At 38.4% G+C, this 22053-nt stretch overlaps 1 protein-coding gene across 2 annotated transcripts; it reads left to right on the plus strand.

Annotated features, from left to right (window-relative positions):
• Nucleotides 1-288: 288 nt before the first annotated feature.
• On the plus strand, nt 289-21591 carry LOC149010463 (cysteine-tryptophan domain-containing zinc finger protein 7-like). 2 transcript variants are annotated; one of them, XM_089160369.1, is made up of 14 exons: nt 289-873; nt 1886-1958; nt 2065-2177; nt 2312-2713; nt 2811-4147; nt 5341-5804; nt 5898-7924; nt 8025-8167; nt 11375-11535; nt 12650-12810; nt 17656-18495; nt 18597-18774; nt 18904-19009; nt 20447-21591. In XM_089160369.1, exons 1-11 carry the CDS (start codon nt 712-714, stop codon nt 17848-17850), a joined length of 5238 nt encoding a protein of 1745 aa, XP_089016495.1. In that variant the 5' UTR covers nt 289-711; the 3' UTR covers nt 17851-18495; nt 18597-18774; nt 18904-19009; nt 20447-21591. The 2 variants fall into 2 exon arrangements, with proteins under 2 accessions (XP_089016495.1, XP_089016496.1); XM_089160370.1 differs by lacking the exons at nt 8025-8167; nt 12650-12810; nt 17656-18495; ... (1 more) ...; nt 18904-19009; nt 20447-21591 and having other exon boundaries at nt 11375-11473.
• The last annotated feature ends 462 nt before the right edge of the window (nt 21592-22053 follow it).

Raw genomic sequence — 22053 nt, forward strand, 5'->3', positions numbered from 1 at the left:
CTTTTCTTGGGATTTGAGCTCAAAGGAGAGGAATATCAGCAAAATATATTGCTTTGTCAAAGACCTCTAGCATGTTAAACTTCGTTTTCAAATGCTGCATTTCATTATTACCCAAAAAAAAGTAAACAAAAAAGAAAAAAAATGCTACGTTTTTTTAATTTTTTTGGTCTTCTACTTCTACACTTCATAGAGAGAAGGGGGAAAACGGAAATTTGTGGAAATAAGTAGGAAAAAGAATGCATTATATAATAAATTATAAATTTAAAAAATAAAGGAAGTAAAGGAAGGAAGAAACACAGCTCCTTCTTCGTTTGTATTGTTAACTAACATCCCCAAACCAGAAAGGTTTTGTACAACGAAACGTTGAGGTCGTCACCACAGCGTCGTCTTGAGACGATCTCGAGTCAGAGAAGAGACTCGGGCTCTTCCAACGGTTGACTGCGATCGTGTTCTCTCGTGCTCTGTTTGGAAGTTTTTTAGGTATTAAAAGGGAAAAAAAAAGAAAAAAAAAAGGAAAAAAAAAACAAAACAACTACTTTGTTTAAATGAAAGAGGGTATTTGGTTGTGTTCGATCATTGTCTTACGGAAGATTTTATTTTTGGGATTTTGATGTCTGAGTTGAGTTTGGCTGATTTATGGGTTTCGAGTGATGTGGGATTTCTGAGGAAGGTGGGTTTCTTTTTTTGGGGAAGGGAATTTGAGGGTTTTTGATGCTTTCTGTAGGGAGTAGGGATGGGAGGAAAGGGTTAGGTTTTGGGTTTGGGTTTGGTGTTGGAGCAGATATGGAGGAGACTGAGCTCGAAGAAGGCGAAGCTTGCCTTTACCAGGACGATGACTCCAGAATCGACCCTGATGTGGCTCTCTCTTACATCGTAAGGGTTTCTGTCTCCTTTCTCTCTATTTTTATTTTCACTTCCCGACAAAGTTGGAAATTCTCTTGGGTTCTCTATTCCATGGAATTCTGTGATCATGCTTATTATACCTTTGCTTAAATTTTCATGATTGTTTTGTTTTGCTATGCCCGTTCTAGATTGGGCATTGAGTGTTTGGGGTACTGGATCGGTCTGCTTGCGTGTCTCAATTATCTGAGGGGATAAAACCTAATGCTTTTGACTACTGGATGCTAAAGATTTACTTTTTGAGGTTAGAATTAGGGTTATTAGAAGCTAAATTGTGTCCGAAAATTAATTGTGGGAGCTCTTAGTTAGACTCTGATATGACCTTGGAGATTCTAAGGACATTTGCTTGTGTGAGTTTAGTTGGCTTCAATGTGATTCAACATAGATGCATCTCGGACCCATTCCGCTATTAGTGGGGGAAAAATTATAATTTGGGTTACTCAACATAGATCAGCTGGTTATGCTCAAAAGGTTTGCTTCATAGACCTTTTTGTTCTTGTTGTTTTGTTGTTCTCTAAAGTTTCATCGGTGATAATTGGATCTGCAGGGCAGATTTTTTAAGTCATTGAATAGAATACAGTATCATCCTTTTCAATAGAGTCATCAGTGAATAGAAAATCTTTATAGTGTTGGGACATTTTGTATGGATTTCTCCAGATTGTGCTCTTTTCTGAAAGCTTTTATGATATCATGGACATTGACTTGATCTTCCTTGCTTTGAACTTTGGGTATATATGAAAGTAATGCACAGAGCAGTTTCTTTTCTTGACAGTACACAACAGTATCACGTCGTAAGAATGCTTTATTGATTACTTCTGCATGCTGAACATGCCATTTGTTTATTTTCTCCAAAACCTTTCATCTTTCTGAGTACATCATTTATATTTTCTGGTTCTAGTGTTATCACTCTCCTTTTACTCTTTCAAGCTGTAATTTTGTCAATAAACGCTTATATATATATATGTATTTTTTTGGGTTGCTTTAGGACGAAAAGCTTCAAGATGTCTTAGGCCATTTTCAGAAAGATTTTGAAGGTGGGGTTTCTGCAGAAAATTTGGGTAAGTGATCCATTACTGACTATAATCTCAGAGTTTGCTGAATTGCATGTAATAAATGCGTTCTTTGTCTATCTAGTAATGATAGTGGACTGATGCAATTTGACAGGGGCAAAATTTGGTGGGTATGGTTCGTTTTTACCCACTTATCAGCGGTCTCCTACTGTTTGGTCTCACCCAACAACTCCACCAAAGTTGCAGAACCACAATTTACCAGTGGAGGTATATATTGTTAAATTGGTTAAAATTCTTTTCTTATTTATTCGTTATTTCTCAAAAGGAAAATTCCATTGCCTACCCTTACATCGGGTAGAGATTTTTTTCTTTATCTGACAAAAACACATTTTAATTTTCAGGGTGCGCATCAGAACTCTTCAGTTCCATCAAGTGCAACCTTCTCTCTCAGGCTTGGACCTGCTTTTAGTAGTTCTGCACCGGCACCTGTTTCAAGGGTCTCATCTGTGGACAATTCAGTTAAAAAAGATGCGTGTTTGAATCCTCCTCGTCAATCTGTGGAGTTCAGTCCAAAAACTGAACATTCAAATAAATTAGTTAATTCTAATGATCAGAAAACACTGAAGGTTCGGATCAAAATAGGTCCTGATAGCTCTTCAGCTCAGAGGAATGCTGAGATCTACAGTGGTCTTGGCCTTGATATGTCTCCTTCTTCATCATTTGAGGACAGTCCTGCTGAAAGTAGAGGGCTGTCTTCCAAATCTTGGAACTTTATGGATGAATCTCCGACTAGCATACTTCAGGTAAGCAAATTTTCAGAAATTCCCCCTTTTTTTCAAAATTCCTGTTTTGGTGGATCAAGTGATCCTTATGGCCTGGTTTTGTTGATCTTGTGAGCAGATTACAACATCTTTTCCAATCCCTGGGGGCCTGTTGCTGTCACCTCTACCTGATAATTTGCTCCGCTTATCCAAAGAAAAAAAGCTTCAGGGAGACAGTAGGTATGGATCTGCTCATCAGGGTAGCGAGGTAGGGCATGCCATGCCAGCGGATGAGTTGTCTTCTGCAAGGGGGGCTAGGAAAGCGTCCAAAGAGAAGAAATCAAAGCATGTGGAGAAAAGTGGGAGATATTTAGAAATGAAGAATGGGGATAGAAAAGATTCAGGAAATGATGTGACTGGTTTTTCAAAGAAGGAAATAGACGTGAGGACCCCTGCAGAGGGGGAGGCTGTTGTTAATGCTGTTAAACTTCCTCTTTTGTCCAGTTCAAAATTTGGCACAGGAGATACAACTAAAGGTTCTGTTAGGCCTCCTGATATTTCCGGAGAAGTCAACAAGTCTCCAGGGAAGGACAAAATATTTTCTTCTAGTTTAGTGAAGGACGAAGCCTGGGAGTCGGTACCCAGTCAAGATGTGGACATACTTGATAAACCGAGTATGAAGATGATTTCAGCAGACAAAATATTGGACTCAAAGAAAGAAAGAAATAAAAGTAACGAGAGCTATAACCCGTGTGGATCTGATTTGGATACTGTCAAGGTGGGGAAAGATCTTGACAGTGGATACACAGGTGCTCCAAAAAAGAAGCTTGGGGCGAAATTTACGTCCTCTGAAATAGATGGAGTGAAGAGGCACCGCAGGAAGGAGCATTTGTCATCTGGTAGCAATAGGAAGTCAAAGGGAAGCCAAAGTAAAGGAAATCCTGCTGCAGGGTTTCCAAAGGAAGGTTCTAATGTTGTGTCATCCTCCGCATCAAAAGATAAAAAGAAAAACAGTCAACCTGATGATTACCCATCTAAAAGCAAATTGGATGATGTAAAATCACGCAGAGACTTGGCAAAGGCCATTGACAACCATAGGGATTTAACTGGTGATTCAATTGTCATGCAAGCTGAGGATAGAGTAGACTCACTGGAATTTCCTGTCAAAGACCGGCGGAATTTCTCAAAGCCTGAGTTTTTTGATAAAGAAATCCACACATTGGCAGAAAATCCAAGAAACATATCAAGTGGTAAAAAGATTGATAATCAATTGAGATCAGAGGCATCAAGGGCAACCATGCCAGCTGCCCCTTTTATTGAAAATGGGACTGTTCCTGATGTGGCTCATCCCCCTTCTGTTGTTATAAAGGAAAATTGGGTTGCCTGTGATAAGTGCCAAACATGGAGGCTTCTACCTTTTGGCATGGAGCCCACGGTCCTTCCGGAGAAGTGGTTGTGCAGCATGCTTGATTGGCTGTAAGCTCCTTCCCAGCAATATTTTGAATTCTTTAGTTTATTGTAGTTCATTGAAATTATGACTAGAATCCACAATAAAGGAAATATACTGGCTGAGATTAATCTATTTGAGACTAATGGGAAAAACAAGGGAAAACATATCTAAAACTCTTTTTTCCATCAAATTGATGAACGGGCGAAACCATATATGTTGTCACCTGCTAAACTTTATTCAAAGAAATACATTATAAAAATTTCATGATATCATGAAAACGTTGGAAGTACGTTAGTCTTCAAGGCGACTTCCTATATATGTGGCAACATCTCGTCAGTTGTTGTAATGGTTTTTGTTGCTGACCATATCATGAGGCTGTTAGAGCTTGTTTGATCCATTTGATATTTTAACACTAACATGTTGAATGTTTTTCGCCACATTTTTATTTTATTTACAAATGATTGTGTGTTGGAGAGTGAAGATCCACGTAGCAGACCTGAGTTGGCTTTGATTCTCCTGATCTGTTGGTCTCTGTCTCTTTTATCTTTCTTTCATCTTTCATCTTTCATCATCTTTTTGTTTTTCCAGGTTTCCCTTCTTTCTTTGTTTGGATCCATGTAATTAAGTTGGGATAGAAGCTTACCTTTTTTGTTTTTGTTTTTGTATGAATGTAATAGAGTTAGAGATCAAGTACGCTTTATATTTAGTTGTTCCTATAGCTCTTTCTTCCCTTCTTTCTCCGGTCTGTTTTTTTTTCTTCTCTCTCTTTTTCTTTGGGGGTTGGGGGAGGGGGGGGGGGTTCAGGGTGTGGAGATTCTTCAAGTTACCAAAGTATCTTGGAGTATCTGGCAAAAATTACATTAACTGCCACCGCATTAGAATTCCGGTGAATGTCTCATTAAATGTTTCTTTTTGTCTTGCTTGGCTTCACGAGGATAATGAGATGATGTAATTGGCCATCCTTGTGTTGGAGAAAGAGAAAAGTTCACTTACTAAATACACTTTTATCTTCCGTCTTTGTGTTATGTCGTGGTCAGGAAGGATCTTTGAATTACTTTTTGGGAAATACAGATGATGGGGTAGAAGGAATATATTTCCTTTCGTGGATTTGTTTGTTCATCACATATGTACTGTTATAGAGGACCTCACTGTGTCATTACTTACTGGTTTTCCTCTAGGTTTCTTTATTTGATTATTGACTATTGAAATTGGATGTCAGGCCTGGAAAGAACAGCTGTGATTTTAGTGAAGAGGAGACAACAAAAGCTCTACATGCAGCATACCAAATCCCCATCACTGAGGGTCAAAATAATATGCATAATCTACCTGTTGCAGCTACATCAGGAGTAACCATGGACGAGGCTCGGCGTCCTGATAACAGCCATCTTGATGTTAGTTTGCGTGCTGTGCCTTGCAGTGTAAAGAAAAAACAAGGTTCAAAGGAAGCATCAAGTGCAGCTAACCACATGAGCTCCATTCACTCTTCAAGTTCTACAAAGAAGAATCAGCAGTCCTCTGTGAAGAGTAGAAGCTTAAATGATGTAAACCAGGTTCAGTTGGATTCCAATCATGTGAACAAGCCTGTCTTCCAACAATTAAGTAAGTCAGGAGACTTGGCTGTGGATAAACTCATGCACAAACAGAAAGAGAATCATAAACTGCTTGAACACTCCTTGGATGGAGGTATCGTTCTACCAGCCAATATCTTTATTATTTTCAGAGTCCTTCAGTTGAAAAATAAAAATATGTAATTAGTTTTTTCATATATGTTATCAGGTGTTGCTAAATCTTCAAAAACAAAATGCAAGAGGGAAGCTGGTCAAAGTGAACTTAGAGCTTCTAAGAAAAAGAAGGCGGACGGGATGTACCATACTGATGATGATCGGAGTTCTGACCTCGGGTTTTCCCATCCCTGCTCAAGTAGCGGTGGTTTGCCAACTATGGCACCTGGAAAGGATTCAAATAGTTTGAAGAATTCAAAACACGATGGAAGAGATAATTTTCCAGATTCTGTGGATAAACTTGAAGATCAAGTACGGGCTGATTTTGAGAAATTGGATAAAATGAATGTTGCTGTTAAGAAGAGGAAGGTGAAGGAATGGCAGGATTCTCAGATGTATCTAGACCCAAGAAATGGGCATCACCTTCATGACAGTAGGGGTTCTATGAAGGAGGAGACCAGTGAAAGTGAACGCCGGAAGGAAAAGAAGGCCAGCGCGTTCAAGTCTGACACGAAGGAATACAATTTGAGTAATGGTGATGGTAGATCAGACAAGAAGGGTAGGGTGACAAAAATCCTCTTGTCTGGAAGTAGAGATCGACCAGTTCATCAGATGGAAGCAGAAGCTTCATGCTATTTAGAGAAGGACCAGCAATATATGGGAGAGAAAAATGTGTCTCAACGGAACTTGGATGTTTTAGATACATCAAAGAAGGATCTGGGATATGGACAGCCTTCCATAGCTGCCACTTCGAGCTCTTCAAAGGTTTCTGGATCTCGTAAAACTAAAAACAATTTCCAGGAGTTGAAAGGTTCACCTGTAGAATCTGTTTCGTCTTCTCCTTTGAGGTTGTCCAATCCAGAGAAGCTTACATCCTCAAGAAGAGATATATTGAGAAAAGATGATGTGATGAACTATGGTGTCTCTGGCATTGGTAGCCCAAGAAGATTCTCAGATGGAGAAGCTGATGTTGGCACTGTTCGGTCTGGTGTGGTAAGGAAGGATGACGCATTTCATGTGTTACATCATGGATCCCTCGAGTCTCCTGTGCTAGATTATCAGGGCAAGGATGCTGGTCACACATCTGTTGGCAAAGGGAACAGAGAGGTTGAACCTTCTGAATGCAAAGACAGCCATTTGCTGAATGTTGATGCCAATACCATGGGTAGGAATGACCGATATCATAATGAACTGGGGGCTAACGACCATGGCCTCAGTGAGGAGAGGGTTACTAACGGCCATTGCCGTGTTAATGATTTTCTTCCTCGGAAGTCTGGGAAAGGATCCTCTTCATCACGGTCTAAAGAGAAACACAGAAGTTCCAAATCTGGTTTTGATAAAGGTAAGATAAAGCTTTCTGATTCATTCAGTGAGCAAGAAGACATGCAGACAACAAAAAGCTTGAAGTATGAGGATGAGACTGAATCTCATGATTGTTTTCCTTACCATCAAGACAGGAGGGATGGAAAATACAGCTCTCAGGATAAATGTTCTGTGAAGTATGATAAGGATGAGAAGACCTACTTGGGTAAGAAAGATTCTACAGGGAAATGGTCAAGGGAAAGCAACAAAAGAGAGAACACCTCAAAGTTTGGGGAAGATAAAGACTCAGATGTGAAAGCTACTGGCAGAGATGGGAAATCCACCACACAACAAAATATTCTGCTGGACCGTGATGGTGAGAAGTCATCTAGTCGGTTTCTTGCAGATAGAATTGATAAGATGGATGTAGCTACTGGGAGAGGGAAGTCACAATTCTTTCCACATTCTGGAGATAAACAGGAAGCACAATCTCGGTTTCACCGACCAGTGCCTGAAAGTGCATCTGATGTTTTACCTGTTGATGCTTTCCTTGGTGGTGGTGATGCACCGAAGGTTTCAAGTCATACTAGGAAGCTTGATAATCAAAATGGAGCTTGTCATGGTAATTTGAGACATCCCACACCTAATGGTCTTGGCCTCAGGGATCTTAATGCCCTCAATGCCCCAAGTCTGCCAAGAAAGGATGCTTCTGGACAGGCTGCTGCTAATACTGCATTGAAGGAAGCCGTAGATCTGAAACATACTGCTGATCGTCTTAAGGTGTTTTATACTTGCCCTATCTCAACATTTAACTGTTTATTTTTCTGAAACTTCACAAAGTCATTCCTGACTCTTATTTTGATTCATTTGGTTTCTATAGGATCCTGGCTTAGGTCTTGAGAGAACTAGGTTATACTTTGAGGCTGCTTTAAAGTTTCTTCATGCTGCCTCACTTTTTGAACCGATCCCTAATGAGGTTACCAGATCCATGAGTGTTTATGGTGAAACTGCCAGACTGTGCGGGTAAGCCAAATCCTGATACTGAATGGAGACCCTTTCTTTCATGTGTTGCAAATCATATGTTCTTTTTCTTTGTTTTTGAATTGGATTGGGTGCAAAGCCCTTGCCTTCTGGGCAGCAAAGCTTTGTAGACTAGGTGGCTTGCCCCTATCTCTAAGGGGGCTTATGAACAAGTGGAGTCACATGGAAAGAAGGCAATTTATAAAGTATGCTGTTTTGATTAGCTTATAGTTCTAGGCTACATACACTTATTATTGCTGAAAAAGAACATCTGGGGAGAAAATTGAGAGGTTGCTATAGTTTTCAAGTTAGGGTAATACAGAAATACACAATACCATTTTGATGAGCGTCTGTTTTTGTTTCTTGTTCTGCCTCCAAATTGAGTAGCGTTTGGGGGAATTCAGTTTTAGAAATGAGAGACAAAATTAACTGGAGAGCTCTACATGGTTGGAATTCATCTTGGTGAAGCTTGCGACAAGGCTTTCAAAATTGTTATATTCTGAGTTGTTGCAGGATCCTGGGTGGATTGTTGGAATGAATTACTTGCTTTTGTGGGCTCATAATATTCCTCTATGAGATGCCACCTCAAAGGCCGTTACACATTATTGGCCTGCTTATGTGGGGTGCCGGTTACCTCGGAGGGGGAGCCTGAATTCGGTCCTGGCTTTTGCATTTCGTGGTCACCATCAAGACTCAAAACCAGCCATTTTCCCTAGTGGTCTGAAACTTTTACCTCTGCTTCATGCAATGACCCCTATTACTAGTGTACGACTACAACATATGATGTAGCAGCCTGAATTTGGTCCTGGCTATTGCATTTCATGTTCACCATCAAGACTCAGAACCAGCCATTTGCCCTAGCGGTCTGAAACATTTACCTCTGCTCCATGCAATGACCCCTATTACTAGTGTACGACTACAACATATGATGTAGCTTCAAAAGGATTGAGGGCCAATTGCCAAGATCTGAGAATCAACTTGAATTTGAAAAGAATAGGGTAATCTTTGAAAATTTGATTTTTAGGAAACAGGGTTTTACTTCGGGTTCTTTGTTCTTGGGTTAGAATGTGCTCTATAGCTCTAGGGAGAGGTGAATGGCTTGAAAGAGATGTAGAGTGGTTAGAACTTAGAAGCTTGTTCAACTCTGATATAGGGTAATTGGTAGGGTTTTAGGGAGATGGCAGGGCAATCTAGAAGTAGAGTTTCTATTGTCTGATTGACCTGAAACTTGGATCTAACTTAGGCAGTAGTATACTAGAATGTAGGATTGGTGCTTCAAGTTACAGACAGAGATGATGGTTAAATCGATGTAGACCTGAAATCAGGGGCTCTTGGTCAGTTTGTAAAATTCAAGAAAAGGCCTGGTTTTGGGTTTCAAGAGGTCTGATTTAGGTCAATTTTGAGGTGTTGACTAGGTTAATAGCGATGATTATGTGGTTCAGGGCTGGAGGTGATCCAATGGTCGGATTGGGCTGGGCAGAAAATTCACAAAAAACACCTTGCTTGTGTCATCTTGAAGGTTCTGTGCGTAGTTGCACGTCTTGCTTTAGTGGCAGCTCAATGTGTTGTTCTCAGGGCTTCAAGAAAAATAGAAATTATACGGGGGAAATGGGCATCGGGATGATGAACTGTTGCAGGCTTCCAAAAGCCTCCAGCTTGTAGGGCAGATCGTCAGTCAAAAGGCTGATCTCTTGTCCAAATTTAGGGGTTGGGTGTTACTCACAACTCCAATCAGCAGCCTGTGTTCCAAATACAATGCAGGGATCATCTATTCTTCCACAATTGGGGTATAGGCCTTTAATTAGCCTTAATTACATAGTGCTATCCTTAATAGGAATGAAAAGATCCAACTTAAAATGTAAAACTAATCGATCTGGAAAGTGTAATACCCGAACTTTAATTGAATCTAACTTAATTTGAACCAGTATTGAACCTTTTCAAACTCTTAAACATAAATCAACTAACTAATCTAATCTTGTATGCTGCCTATATGCTCTCGTCCTAGGCCCATGAAAAAGGCCGATTACACTGTTAGACCCATGGGATCAACGACTCATAACCAGTATGACCCAACGTTAGGCTTATTCCAAGGAAATTAACCGCAACAGGTTCTGGATCTGCACCAACATCGCTTCTATTTTTTCCAGCTAACATTTAGTGCTGCTTCTAAATGTTTCTTGATTTCATTATGTTTGTGCTGAGGTGTTGACATTATACCATGGAAAAACATTCTTAAACAAATTGCTTGAATATTAATTTCCACTCAGTTGATGCTTGACAAAAGCCCTCTAAGAGCAGAGATTCTATGCTTCTCCAAATTGCCCCTGGGTTGCTATCTATTTAGGGCTTTTCTGCGAAGATAGATAGTGTCTGTTTTTGGCAAAAAAGGTGAAAGAAAGTTAAAAAAAGGAGGGTTTATCTTGAATATGGTTGTAGTTTTGCTGGACTGATGCCAGATGTAGGAAATAGTAGCAGTTTCTGAAAGAGAAGGGTGTTTAAAGCTTAGTGGTGGTTTGAAAGTACTCATGGTTCTATTATATAATTGATGATGATATAAAGTATGGAGAAAAACATTTGCGTGGTTGCTTTAGTGGTTTGGTGGTGCTGTTTAGGGTTGAATGCTGGAGGGAATTTAATTGAAGAAAAAGAGAGGTAGTGTAAGCAGATAAGGGGGATAGTAAAGAGTCTCATGGAATCATGGATAGGGGAATGGGTGCAACATACAAGTGACCAATTAGAAGGTAATGATAGACGAAGAAGAGAAGAAACTTGAGGGGTGTAACACAAGGGAACCGACCAGGTTTACAACAGCAGTGACCGATTCACTTTAATTCACTAAAAGCAAGCTTAGTCTCCAGGGTCCCTTAGCCTAATCTCCGTTACCCACATATAAGCTACCGTAGGTAACTTCCAGTTTTCAATTGCAACCTAATTTCACAAACTTGTAAAGTAGTATCTAGAAAGCTCCATGCTACGTTGAAGCCAAGCTTGTATGGTTACTTATTTTCCTCCCAGAAAAACCCCCCTCAAAAAAAAAAAAAAAATCCAATAAAGAAAAAGAAGAAAACAAAGCAGTTGTTTGGTTGTTCAATTGTAATTCAATGATTAGTCTGGAGCAAGTTGCTAGAATGACTTGATCCTTGTTAAGTGTTTGGGTAATATATGTATTAAGTTGTATGGAATGACATCATGCTTTTACTGATATTGTAGGTTTTGTGCGTGTGAATATGAGAGAGATAAAGAAATGGCTGCTGCTGCTATGGCTTACAAATGCATGGAGGTGGCATACATGAAAGTAGTCTATTCCAAGCATTTTACTGCGTCTAAAGATCAGATTGAGCTGCAAAATACATTGAGAGTGGTTCCTCCAGGTAATTTGATTAGGCCCTTTTGGTGGAATTTCAAGACATTTTGGACTCTGTTTTGATCTCCTGTGTATTTTTTCTGTTGTTTCTACTTGTTGATATGCACATGAAAATCTATGACTAATTTTATCTCCTGGATGCAAAACAATTTTTTGCCAGTTTGAAGATTCTGACCCTGTATTATAAAGTGATGAGCACGTATTTCAACAGTTGCACTTCCCTACACTGAACAATAAGAATCTGAGAAGAAATAATCGCCCCTGTGGTTACCTGCTCCCTTCGACTGTAGATATCAGAAATTCTAATTTATTCACCTTTCTGGCTTAAAAGGTCAACATCCGAACAGTTTAATTGGTCTTAAGAAACCAACTGGTTTAAAGTATGAGGTATGCAAGGAGACTGATAACGTACTTTAGGATTTACTCAAGACAGCTAGTTTTCTAACTGCTATAGGTTTAGTGAAGAATCCTTGGAGATTATGGGGAGAGTTTCAATACTGATAAATATATCATGAGTCGTGAATTATGCATGTATAATTTTAGTGTCCCATGAGTCTTAAGATATGTTAATGTGTGGTGTTTTCTGCCTTAGCTACAATATCTATTTTTCTTCTCATACGACAGTAAACAATAATTTGCTCTTGGAAAGAAATGCTATATTATTGCCCTTCTTGCTGAAAGTGAATTGTATATGGTGCCTTATTTTCAATGGATTTGTTAGGGACAATTAATTGACTATAAGTTCAGAAAATGAAACTAGGAGATCTACATTTATGAATAGCTTTCTTACATGGTTAACAGGCCTTAGGAGTAGCTGGCGAAAGAGAGTTTTATAATATATATTGGTAATAAATCATGATAGTATGTTGAGATGTAATGCTCATTGAACCTCAAAAGAAATGTTAAATTGGTGTTGGTTTGTCAGTAAAAGGAAGTGGTGGTTCCCCTTTCTCCATTTGGTATTGTTCTTTGTCATATGAATGTTCCGTCAAGTGCATAAGAATAGGCAATTTTTGTGTACCTATGCTGATAAAATATGCCTGATTCTGATGCGAAGTTAGTTTAAAAGCTTCAGTTTGATTCCTGACACTATTGCTGCATCCTCATTCTATCATCATCAGGAGAGTCTCCATCCTCGTCTGCTTCAGATGTTGATAACTTGAACAATCAGGCAGCTGTGGATAAGATTGTTGTAACCAAAGATAATAATGGTTCTCAAGTTGCTGGAAGCCATGTCATTGTTGCTAAAAACCGTCCAACCTTTGAGAGGCTTCTCAGCTTTGTAAGTCTACTAATTTTTTGTATATTAATTCACCCAAAATTTTTTTCTTGTATATTATCTACTGTAGAATCATCCTATTAAGGAGTTCACGATGAAAATAGATGATGCATAGTAACCTGAAAGTCTTATTTATGGTTGACATGTTGAACATACATGTGCTAGGACAGTTGAGTTGTAATTAGTGGAAAACAATATCTGGTCTTTGCTTATTATAAGTACATATGAAGTGAAATGGTATAATCAGGTTGAAAGCAAGTACAGTTAGCCGCTGTCATTACAGGTCAACACTGCTATTTTCCTTGGGAGAGGGGTTGGGTGAACTTAGAACTCTGTATTGAGTCACTGAATGTTGGTGGAATTTGGTTTGTTAATGATATAATTTTCTGATGGATGATTATCAGTGTTGGTCTACTAGATGGGATTAATTGACTGTTGTGGCACCTTGCAGTGTTGCTGCACCCTAAATATTGATGGTTTACCTTTGTGTTGTGTATTCCCAGTAATTACTTTTGATTCTTTATACATGCACTTCAGCCATATTCTGAATCCCATCTGAATTTCCATGTATCATGACCTTTAAATGGATATGCCCTTTTGCTAGCATGAACCTGCTTCACATGGTCTAGAAGGCTGGTGTTGAGTGTTGGGAATTTGGTGGTGGAGTGTAATCTAATATCACTTCCTACTTTGCCTTCTTCCTTGAAGATCTCAGATGCCCATTTTTAAAATATGGAGCCAGATTTTGAACCATCTAGGTTGGTTCAGGCATTGGCGTTGGGTGTTTGAGCATTTGGCTGCAAGAAAAAATCATGAGAATTTAAATTTTTTTTAATCAAGCTTTGACTTAGTATCCTTTCCATCATCGCTAGTATTTCTCTGCCACGTGGACTGATGGTTTGACAAGCGGATTGTCGGATAGATTAATGGCTCGCGTGTCACAGTTGGACCTTTTTTGGCAGATCCAGCACCAAATTAGCTTATTCCGTTTGAAATCAACCCTAGATATGAGTCTTGGGCCTTTGTTCAATGGGGTCATGGGCTTACTCTAATTGCCAAAGGTTTGTTAGCCAAGTACGGAAATGGGTTTTTTTAATTTGGTTTAATTGGTCTAATTATATAAATTCTGCCCATTTTAAGTTATAAGAGTAGGAATGTCTTTGATTATGTCTCATTTTAAAAATTAGTAATCAAGCCATTAAAGGGCCCCCATGATTTGGGATCTTAGTCAGTGTAAAGGTTTGAGTTATAAAGACCTAGTTGACTTAGTATTTCTATTTCCTAGTCTAGGTCAGTTAGTTTCTATTTGAGTTAGAGTTCAGTTAAGAGTTGAAATCAGGTAAGAACTCTAGCTTATTATATATATAGAAAAGCCCCCTTGACTTGGTGGGAATGGCAAGCAATTCAGATTATCAATAAAGTACTCTCTCAGTTTGAGTACCCTTTTTGAGTGTTGCTGCTGCAACAATGTTTTGTTCAATTTGGTGGGTCCAAGATTGAAGAAACACTAAGTTTCTTGGTGAAGTCAATCAGATCATTGCTCTAGACAGCCTTCAAGAAATCGTTCCATTCATTTCAAAAGCTCTACAAGGCTCCCCATCTAGGTATCTGGCAACCTACATTCTCTTCCCTTTCTTATCACTGTTTGTTGGCTTTTTATTTTTTATTTTTAATTTTTCTTGAATTTAGGGACTTCCTCGGGCCCAAAATCTAAGGTCAGTTCTGCACCAGTGTCATGAGATCTGTACCACACTTAAGGTACATTATCTCCCAACCCTAGTGGCCTTAGATCCCAATTTGACCCCATTCTGACCATCCAATTCCAAGATTTTTCTGATCTTTGTACCCCCTAAAACCTCCCAAAACAGGAACCCTCATATCTTCCAATTTAGCCATCTTGACCTGCCAAACTTGGAGTATCATATCCCTATATCCTCGCTCCAAGTTTTAACCCATTCAAATACCATCTCTAAAATATTCACCCCATATCTCTGACTTGTTTCCCTTAAACTAAGCTTAACCATCTCGTGTGTAATTACTAAGCCATTGAACATTAAGCACATCCATGGTTACTAGCAATATCATCCCATGACAGCCCATATCACGAAGACCCCCCATAGCCTCATAATTATTGAGATTTCAAGACACCTTTCATGGTCCCATTTTAGTTGGTTCTCTTCAAAGATCTTGGAAGAGCTGATCCTTATTCAGTTGAGGCTACATCATCTTTCTAAACTATATGAGCCGCCAAGTATGGGTTTTGTCCCTTTATTTTTTAATTGTTTCGGCTGAGCTTTCGTTAATTTCATACTCTGGATTTTGTGAACCTTTATAATCATACAAAGAAGATGTTTGACTGGTCTAAAGCATAGTTATCAAGGTACCCATTATTTATTATATTACATTATGTTACCTTTGTTCAACAAGTCATCGAAAATCAACAATAAGTCTCATTGGTTCATCAGCCCCAAGGTTGTCAAGGTGACCAAAGCAATTGAGCCTCTGCCTAGACGATTAGGAGACAAAGCAGCGCCTAGGCAGCAATAAGGCGATCAAAGCGGTTAGTTCAAAAGTTTTCAATACAGCTACTTTTAAACTATTTTTTAATACAACTACTTTCTATGATAAGCTAAACAAACATTCAATAGTCACATTCATCCAAAAGTCACATTCATCCAAAAAAGAAAGCATTCAAGAATCATAATTATGACAAATTATCCAAAAAAGAACACAAACATAAGTTCATCTCATTAAGCATCATAACAATGACTATGTACTAACAGGGTCAACATGATAAATGAATGGATCTCATTATTCTGATTTCCAAGTCATTATCCATTTAATGATTCATTGATTCTCGATGTTGAGTATGGTTCATGCTTCACATTCTGTTGCCGACAGGTTCAGGGTTCTATGTCAGTTTGGGCCTCGGAGTTCCTTTGCAATTTGGGCCTCGATTCCGAAATGACTAAGCTATTAAATTTATATACGACTTTGTAGAATAAATTTTGATTAAAAAAAAGTTGAGAAAAAATATTATGTACAAAATGTCAAAAAAATGCTGATTTAGTGTCTAGGCAGCAATAAGGCACACAAGGTGACAAAGCGGCAAACAAACAACGCGTCAATTAATCGGTTCAAAACAAAGTGGTTGAAAAACTGTCTTGCTGCCTAGGCGGACGCTTTGACAACACTGATCAGCCTTGCCGAGTGTCATCATTGTCATCAATGACCAACATAGAACTAGAAGAGGATCAAGCTCAGGAAGAAGATATTGGAAGTTTGAGATAATTAAAACATGCTCTGTTGATTTGAATTGTTCTTGGAATTGGTCATTGTTTACACTGTTCTTAGAAAATATGATCTTACTTATAAGTAATTATATGTTTCTTGATTTAGAGAAATATTCTTGTTCTTTGAAAAGTTTGACTAGCCAAATGATATTTTTTAACAATTACCGAAAAAACTTGAGTCTTTTTAAACATTAGAGATTTTTGTATCAGGCGGAGTACAGAACTAGCTTTCCAACAAATCCAAGATTGATTAAATTTGTTTCATATTTAAGGAGTTGTATTCCAGCCAAACATAATTTGGTGTGTGCCAATGTTATCAAAATGGATGATTTTTTACCCAATAAGAATAAGAATGAAGTTTTTTTTAATATATTTTAATTTTTAGCTATGTGTTATCCTATCAAGGTTTATAGAATTTTTTTGATATGAGGAATGCCCTTTGCACTTGGAAGTTGATTATTTCACCTATTAGCTTCCAATGAAAATTCAGTTTTTGTTTTCAGACATGGAGTTTGAGCTTCTTTCCTTAGGAATTTTATTTTTTATATTTAAATATTTTTATTAGGTTTCTAAGGCGTGTATCTGCATATTTATGAACAATATCTTATCTTAAGTAAATAAAATAACAGAGAAACAAAGGCCAAGATGTTTCGATATCATTAAGTGACAACTACCTAGAACTCAACAAATCTGCCTGGATGCCTACATGGTGCCTAGGTGACTCCATGACAACTTTGGTCTAGTGCCATATTTAACCATGGGAGATGATATAGACTATATACCAACCAAAAATTTTCCCCATGAACTCCACTGGCTGCTGTTATTCAGTGGGTGATGTATGCGGTTCCTGTCCATATTGCAGAGGCTAATTCTTTTTCAGTATTTGGTCTACTCCTTTTGAATTAGAATTTGAATTTGAATCTTTCAGTAACATTTAACATTTTCTTCTATGATACTGAACAAGGATGGTGATAGAGTTATGGGAGGATAATAACTAGAAGCCAATTACGAGGATCTGCTATTCCGCTGTGAATTGGTTAATGGTTAGGTCAAAGTGGGTTTTAAGGTCAAAACTAGGATTAGGGTTGTAGCACCTAGGATGTGATGGCTATGTTCTCTTGATGTAGCGGAGTCTGTCAGTGAAGGTTTGGTGTTTGCTGATGGCAGATTATTTTTGTGAATGTGAAACAACAAATTAGGGTTTGGGCTTTGGGTCTCAGGAAATAAAATCTTGGTGAAATCTAGGGTTTGATTGGTCTGAAATCAACCAAATCTTAATGGTTTTCTTAGGAGGATGTAGGGAGTAATCAATCAAATTTGTAGAGAACTTTGATGGTTGGTTTTTGGCTGTGGAAATCTTAGGATTTTCTAGGATGAACCAGAGTTGTTTTTCTAGGGTTTGAGTGGGAGATGGTCTCTTGCAGCCCAATTTGATGACCATATTATGTTCTCTGCAATTATTCATCTGCATATGTATTGGTAAACATTGTCCCCCCACATTTACTTTTTGCTTTAATGGTAGATCCTGAGTAGCTTAAAATCTGATTGCTTGCAGACACGGGATGTAAATAGTGCGATGGAAGCCTCAAGGAGATCACAGTATGCTTTTGCAGCTGCCAATGCTAGCCTGGGAGAATCTGGGCATTCAGAGGGTATCTCTTCTGTGAAGAGGGTTCTTGATTTCAGCTTCTATGATGTGGATGGATTACTACGTCTTGTACGGCTTGCAATGGAAGATATCAGCCGTTGAAATTCAATAGTATACCGTTGAAATTCAATGGTTATACTCATTTTGGATCCTGTGATTATGTTTTCTCCGGTTCATTTCCATGATAACCAGGCCTTATAGGCAGAAGAGAAAAAGTAACCGAGCTGGATTTCTCGGCTGCACTGTGTTCTGAGGAAGAGTATGCTATTGCCTGCTCAGCATCTCTCTGTACAATGTGTACAAATGAGATAACATTATATTCTCTGTGAGCCTCGGCTGGTTTTTGACGTGGTGAAGGGTTTGCCTGTCAACCAACTTTTGAGGTCTGATGAAGAAGTGCCTTTTGTCACAAGTTGAAGCATTTGCTACAAGCTGTATAAGTTTGGGAAGTTCAGTGTGGCTATAGGGGTTGAGTCTTGGCCAAAAGATGAAAGATTGGATACCTTAAAGGTTGGTTTGCGGAGATAAAGGCTTACATAGCTCTGATTGATGCCATCTTTCGAAGGTTGCTAGAAGGACTTCAAAATTTTCTTTTAAGTTTTCTTTTACAAAAGTTATTCAAAGAAGTAAATACATGATGTTGGTGGAGGTTGCCAAGTTGAAATTTCAAGCTCAGTTTTATTCATTTTGTTGAATCCCGGTTCAAACTTGTTATGAATCTGAGGGCAATGGAGATGGCAAACTCAGGTATATGATTTTTAGCATGACATCATCAATTTTATAGAAACGTTTTTTTCTTCTCTCTCCATTGGTTTTTAATATTGCATATACATTCTTATTGGATGTAGGTTCTGCTTCAAGATTATCTATTGTTGCAGTTGGAATTATTTTTTTTACCTGTCGTTGATGAAGGAAACTAGTAGGAATAGAATAGACGTGGATAGAAGGAACAAGAAAATGGTGTACTCAAAATATTAGTAGGAGATTTTCCCTCAGGGGTACCTAATAATACTCCTTGATTAAAAGGTACATGGTTCTAATGTTGTTAAGCTGGTCCCCTCCCTCTCTCCCGCCCTTTTTCTTTCTTTGTTCCTCATTTTTTCTATACTGGTTTTTTCAGTCACCTTGATGTTAATTTCTTGGTTCTGAATGCAGGAGGCCTGTCTATTGATATGTGAATAAAACTTAATTAGATACAGTAGTGGGGCAATTAATCTTTGTCAAGGCTCATCTACACCACCAGGGTGTAGGGATATGACAGGTAAATCTCCATTTCACTGTCCTTCGTTCTGGGCTGGATTGTTTTTGATTTGAGACGTTTATGTAGCTCCATGAATTAGCATTATATACTCTAGGAGTTGAAGTTGTTGTTTAGGAAATGATGTCATTGTTATCCAGGTTTTTGTACTTGGGTGACAGCAGTACAAAATGCTAATAATTGTTAGTGTAGTATATTCCTTTCATGGTTGTCCGATGACCAGCATGCATGAGAACAAGTTGAGCTTTCTTGGATTCAAAAATTTCTGTAGGTGCTGTCTGGTGGTTCACTGAACCTAGTAGTTACATTCCTTTTGAGGCTGCGATGCAGATCTCCCTGAACCAGATCAATTTTTGACCATCAAATCCAACAGCCCATCTTTGGAGTTTTTGTTACCAAAGCCCAAGTGTACCTGGCCGTACTATCTTATTTCCAAATTAGGTCATACTCTGTACTGTTTGTTTGTCAATGCATATTTTTTTGTAGTTGATAATAGCTCTAATGCTATGATGTATGTGGCTAGCCTAGCTCTAATTAAACCGGAACATCATAAAACAACATCATAAAACCTATCGTGTGTATATTATGATAGTTTTTATTTTCATAATTTTTTTCTTTCTTTCTATGAGGCTATTTGAGCTTGATTTTCATTTTATATATATATATATATATATATATATATATATATATTTTTTTTTTTCTTTTCATAAATCCTAATGCTTAGAGCAATAGGTGTTGGTGGCTGCAAATTTGAGAAGGTTTTGGCTTTGGAAGAGTGCATGGGGCACATCCATGCAGTACCATTTTTCAGCTTTCTTGCTTCTGAGAGTGAACTTTTTTCCTTATTTCCTTTTCGCCACTTTATAATACCATCGATAATGGCATTATAAAGTATCTCTTTCAGAACCCATGGCAGGATTATCTGGAGGATGTTAGTACTGTATACATTATTGTAGCTTGACCATCCTCTTTAGTTTATTATTTACTTTTAGTGTTCCTGTTGGATGCTGAAAATGGGGAGGCTTTGTATTGGAGAATTCTATAACGCACTTAGTGATACTGATACGGATTTTGGGAAGATTTCTGTGTATTTGGTTTCATTAAATAAAGAGTTAGATATGTTTGTTTAAGCCAGCTTTCTTGAAAATTTCACTCTTCCAGAGTTCCAGTTAATTCCCTTTGGCACCAAATGAAACCTTTAATTTTTTAATGTTCAGTTTAATTTGCAATAAATTCCTTCATCTATCTGGGAAGAACTTATAGAGGTAGCTAGGTATGGGTCAAATAATTCAACTTCTGTATGCAGTATTAGGTGTGTTGATCACATTCCTTTCGGGTTTCTGGGATTTTATATGCTTGTTATTTAAATGTGGATTCATCACATTACCATATTTGGGGTGTGCATTTCTGAAGTTACTGACCGTGTACCTTGGGCTTCAGGTTGGTGAAAATGGGTTGCGGTGGTGATGGTGGCAGCAGCAAAGGATAATGAACGACAGGGCTCCACAAAAGTAAATCTTTTTTAAAAATCCTTTTGTGGGAATTGTTGACTGTAGAAGATTGAACTCCCTTCACTGTTGTGTCACTCTTTGATCACCCTTTTAATCTCTCCCCTAAAATAAAAGAAAAAGAATAAGAAAAATCCACCTGGACAATGTATCATAGAAACGTCATTAATTGTTTAAATAAATATATTTTATTACACATTCTGATTTGGATTTTACCACTGTGTTTGCTGATCTGGATTCTACCTGTTTTACCAGTTAATTCCTCGCATCTTTATATTTTTTTTTCCGGTACAAAGGCACTTTTTATATTAATACAAGGGATGGTGATATTACATATGTTTTAGCGAGTCAAATTCATGACCTCTTCACTGAGGTGTTGGTTTTACCACTAAAACAACCCTGCGTTGGCAAGTCCTATTTTTACATTTTGTTTGCTGTTTGTGTTGTGTGGCTTTTAGATGGTGACATGTGGACCTGTGTAGATTCAATGGTTGTCAATGGTTGTGATCTCCCGTGTCTTTGTAATCATAGTTGTTGGATTCGTGTGTCCATCTAAAAGTCGCGTGGGTCATGTGGCAGAATACAGAGACTTTATCTTTCATTTGGGCCAATTCCAACCCTATACCCTTCTCTCTCTCTTGCCCTCCCTCTCTCCCTCCTCCTCCTTTCCCCCTCCCTCTGTTTTCTTCACCTGTACATGTTCAGTCGTCAGCTTGTAATAAACAAAATAAAGCAGCTTTGTTTTGCCAAGTAACACGGGATTTCATGCCTGACTTGGAAATGAGTCTGCAATATCAAGGTTGAAGCAGAGAGGGCCTTACCACACTTAGTTTCCTTATTCGACTGATTCCATATTCCCCTCAAATTAGAGACACCACAGAGAGCAATTAGCTTACCCTTCAGTTTGCTTAACTAGTTGTGGGTCTTGCAAATCTCAAGTTTTGAATAAGGTAGTCGATGCTCACCGAGGACCACTCCATATTGCCATCATTCTGTGTCCAAAAGTGAAGAGATCCAGCTTGACCTATTTGATCAAATCAATGGATGAAAACTGCCCCCTAACCTTTGGGGGATACAGCTGTCGCTCCTACAGTACTACATAGGACCCAACAATGCCACCAACTTGGTGGTGCTTGTATCACTGTGCATGGTGCTTGTATCACTGTACAGAGAACATGAAGTGATGCTTTTATTTCAGTTCAGTTCGACATTGTATAAAAAAGGCGAACCCAGTACCAAAGTCTCTCCCAAGCAGCTCAAGACATGTATTTTGGACTACAAAACCAAACCCAGTTGGAAAGAGAGTATGACATTAAATAGGGCTAGATCCAGTGTTCATAGTGGTTACATTGTTCTCATTACATGGCTGTTCTAGCTTAAGAGTTAGGTGATAGTGTGACCATAATCCAATTTACTGGGATCCTTGCATGCCTTACCAAAGGAGGACCAGGAATCAAAAACAGATCCCAGAACAAGAAAAGGTCACTTCCACTACTTGTCTCTCTTTAAAGACTTTTCTGAATGAAAAAGAAGCTGTCT

The sequence above is a fragment of the Hakea prostrata genome, chromosome 7, assembly GCF_041222555.1.
Source record: "Hakea prostrata isolate BN-2017 chromosome 7, UWA_Hpros_2, whole genome shotgun sequence".
NCBI classification, from domain to species: Eukaryota; Viridiplantae; Streptophyta; class Magnoliopsida; order Proteales; family Proteaceae; genus Hakea; species Hakea prostrata.

Coding starts and splice junctions, on each gene's coding strand:
- LOC149010463 (XM_089160369.1), top strand. CDS start 712: ATGCTTTCTGTAGGGAGTAGGGATGGGAGGAAAGGGTTAGGTTTTGGG. Junction 1,959..2,064: donor GGTTTCTGCAGAAAATTTGG/GTAAGTGATCCA, acceptor GCAATTTGACAG/GGGCAAAATTTGGTGGGTAT. Junction 5,805..5,897: donor TGAACACTCCTTGGATGGAG/GTATCGTTCTAC, acceptor ATATGTTATCAG/GTGTTGCTAAATCTTCAAAA.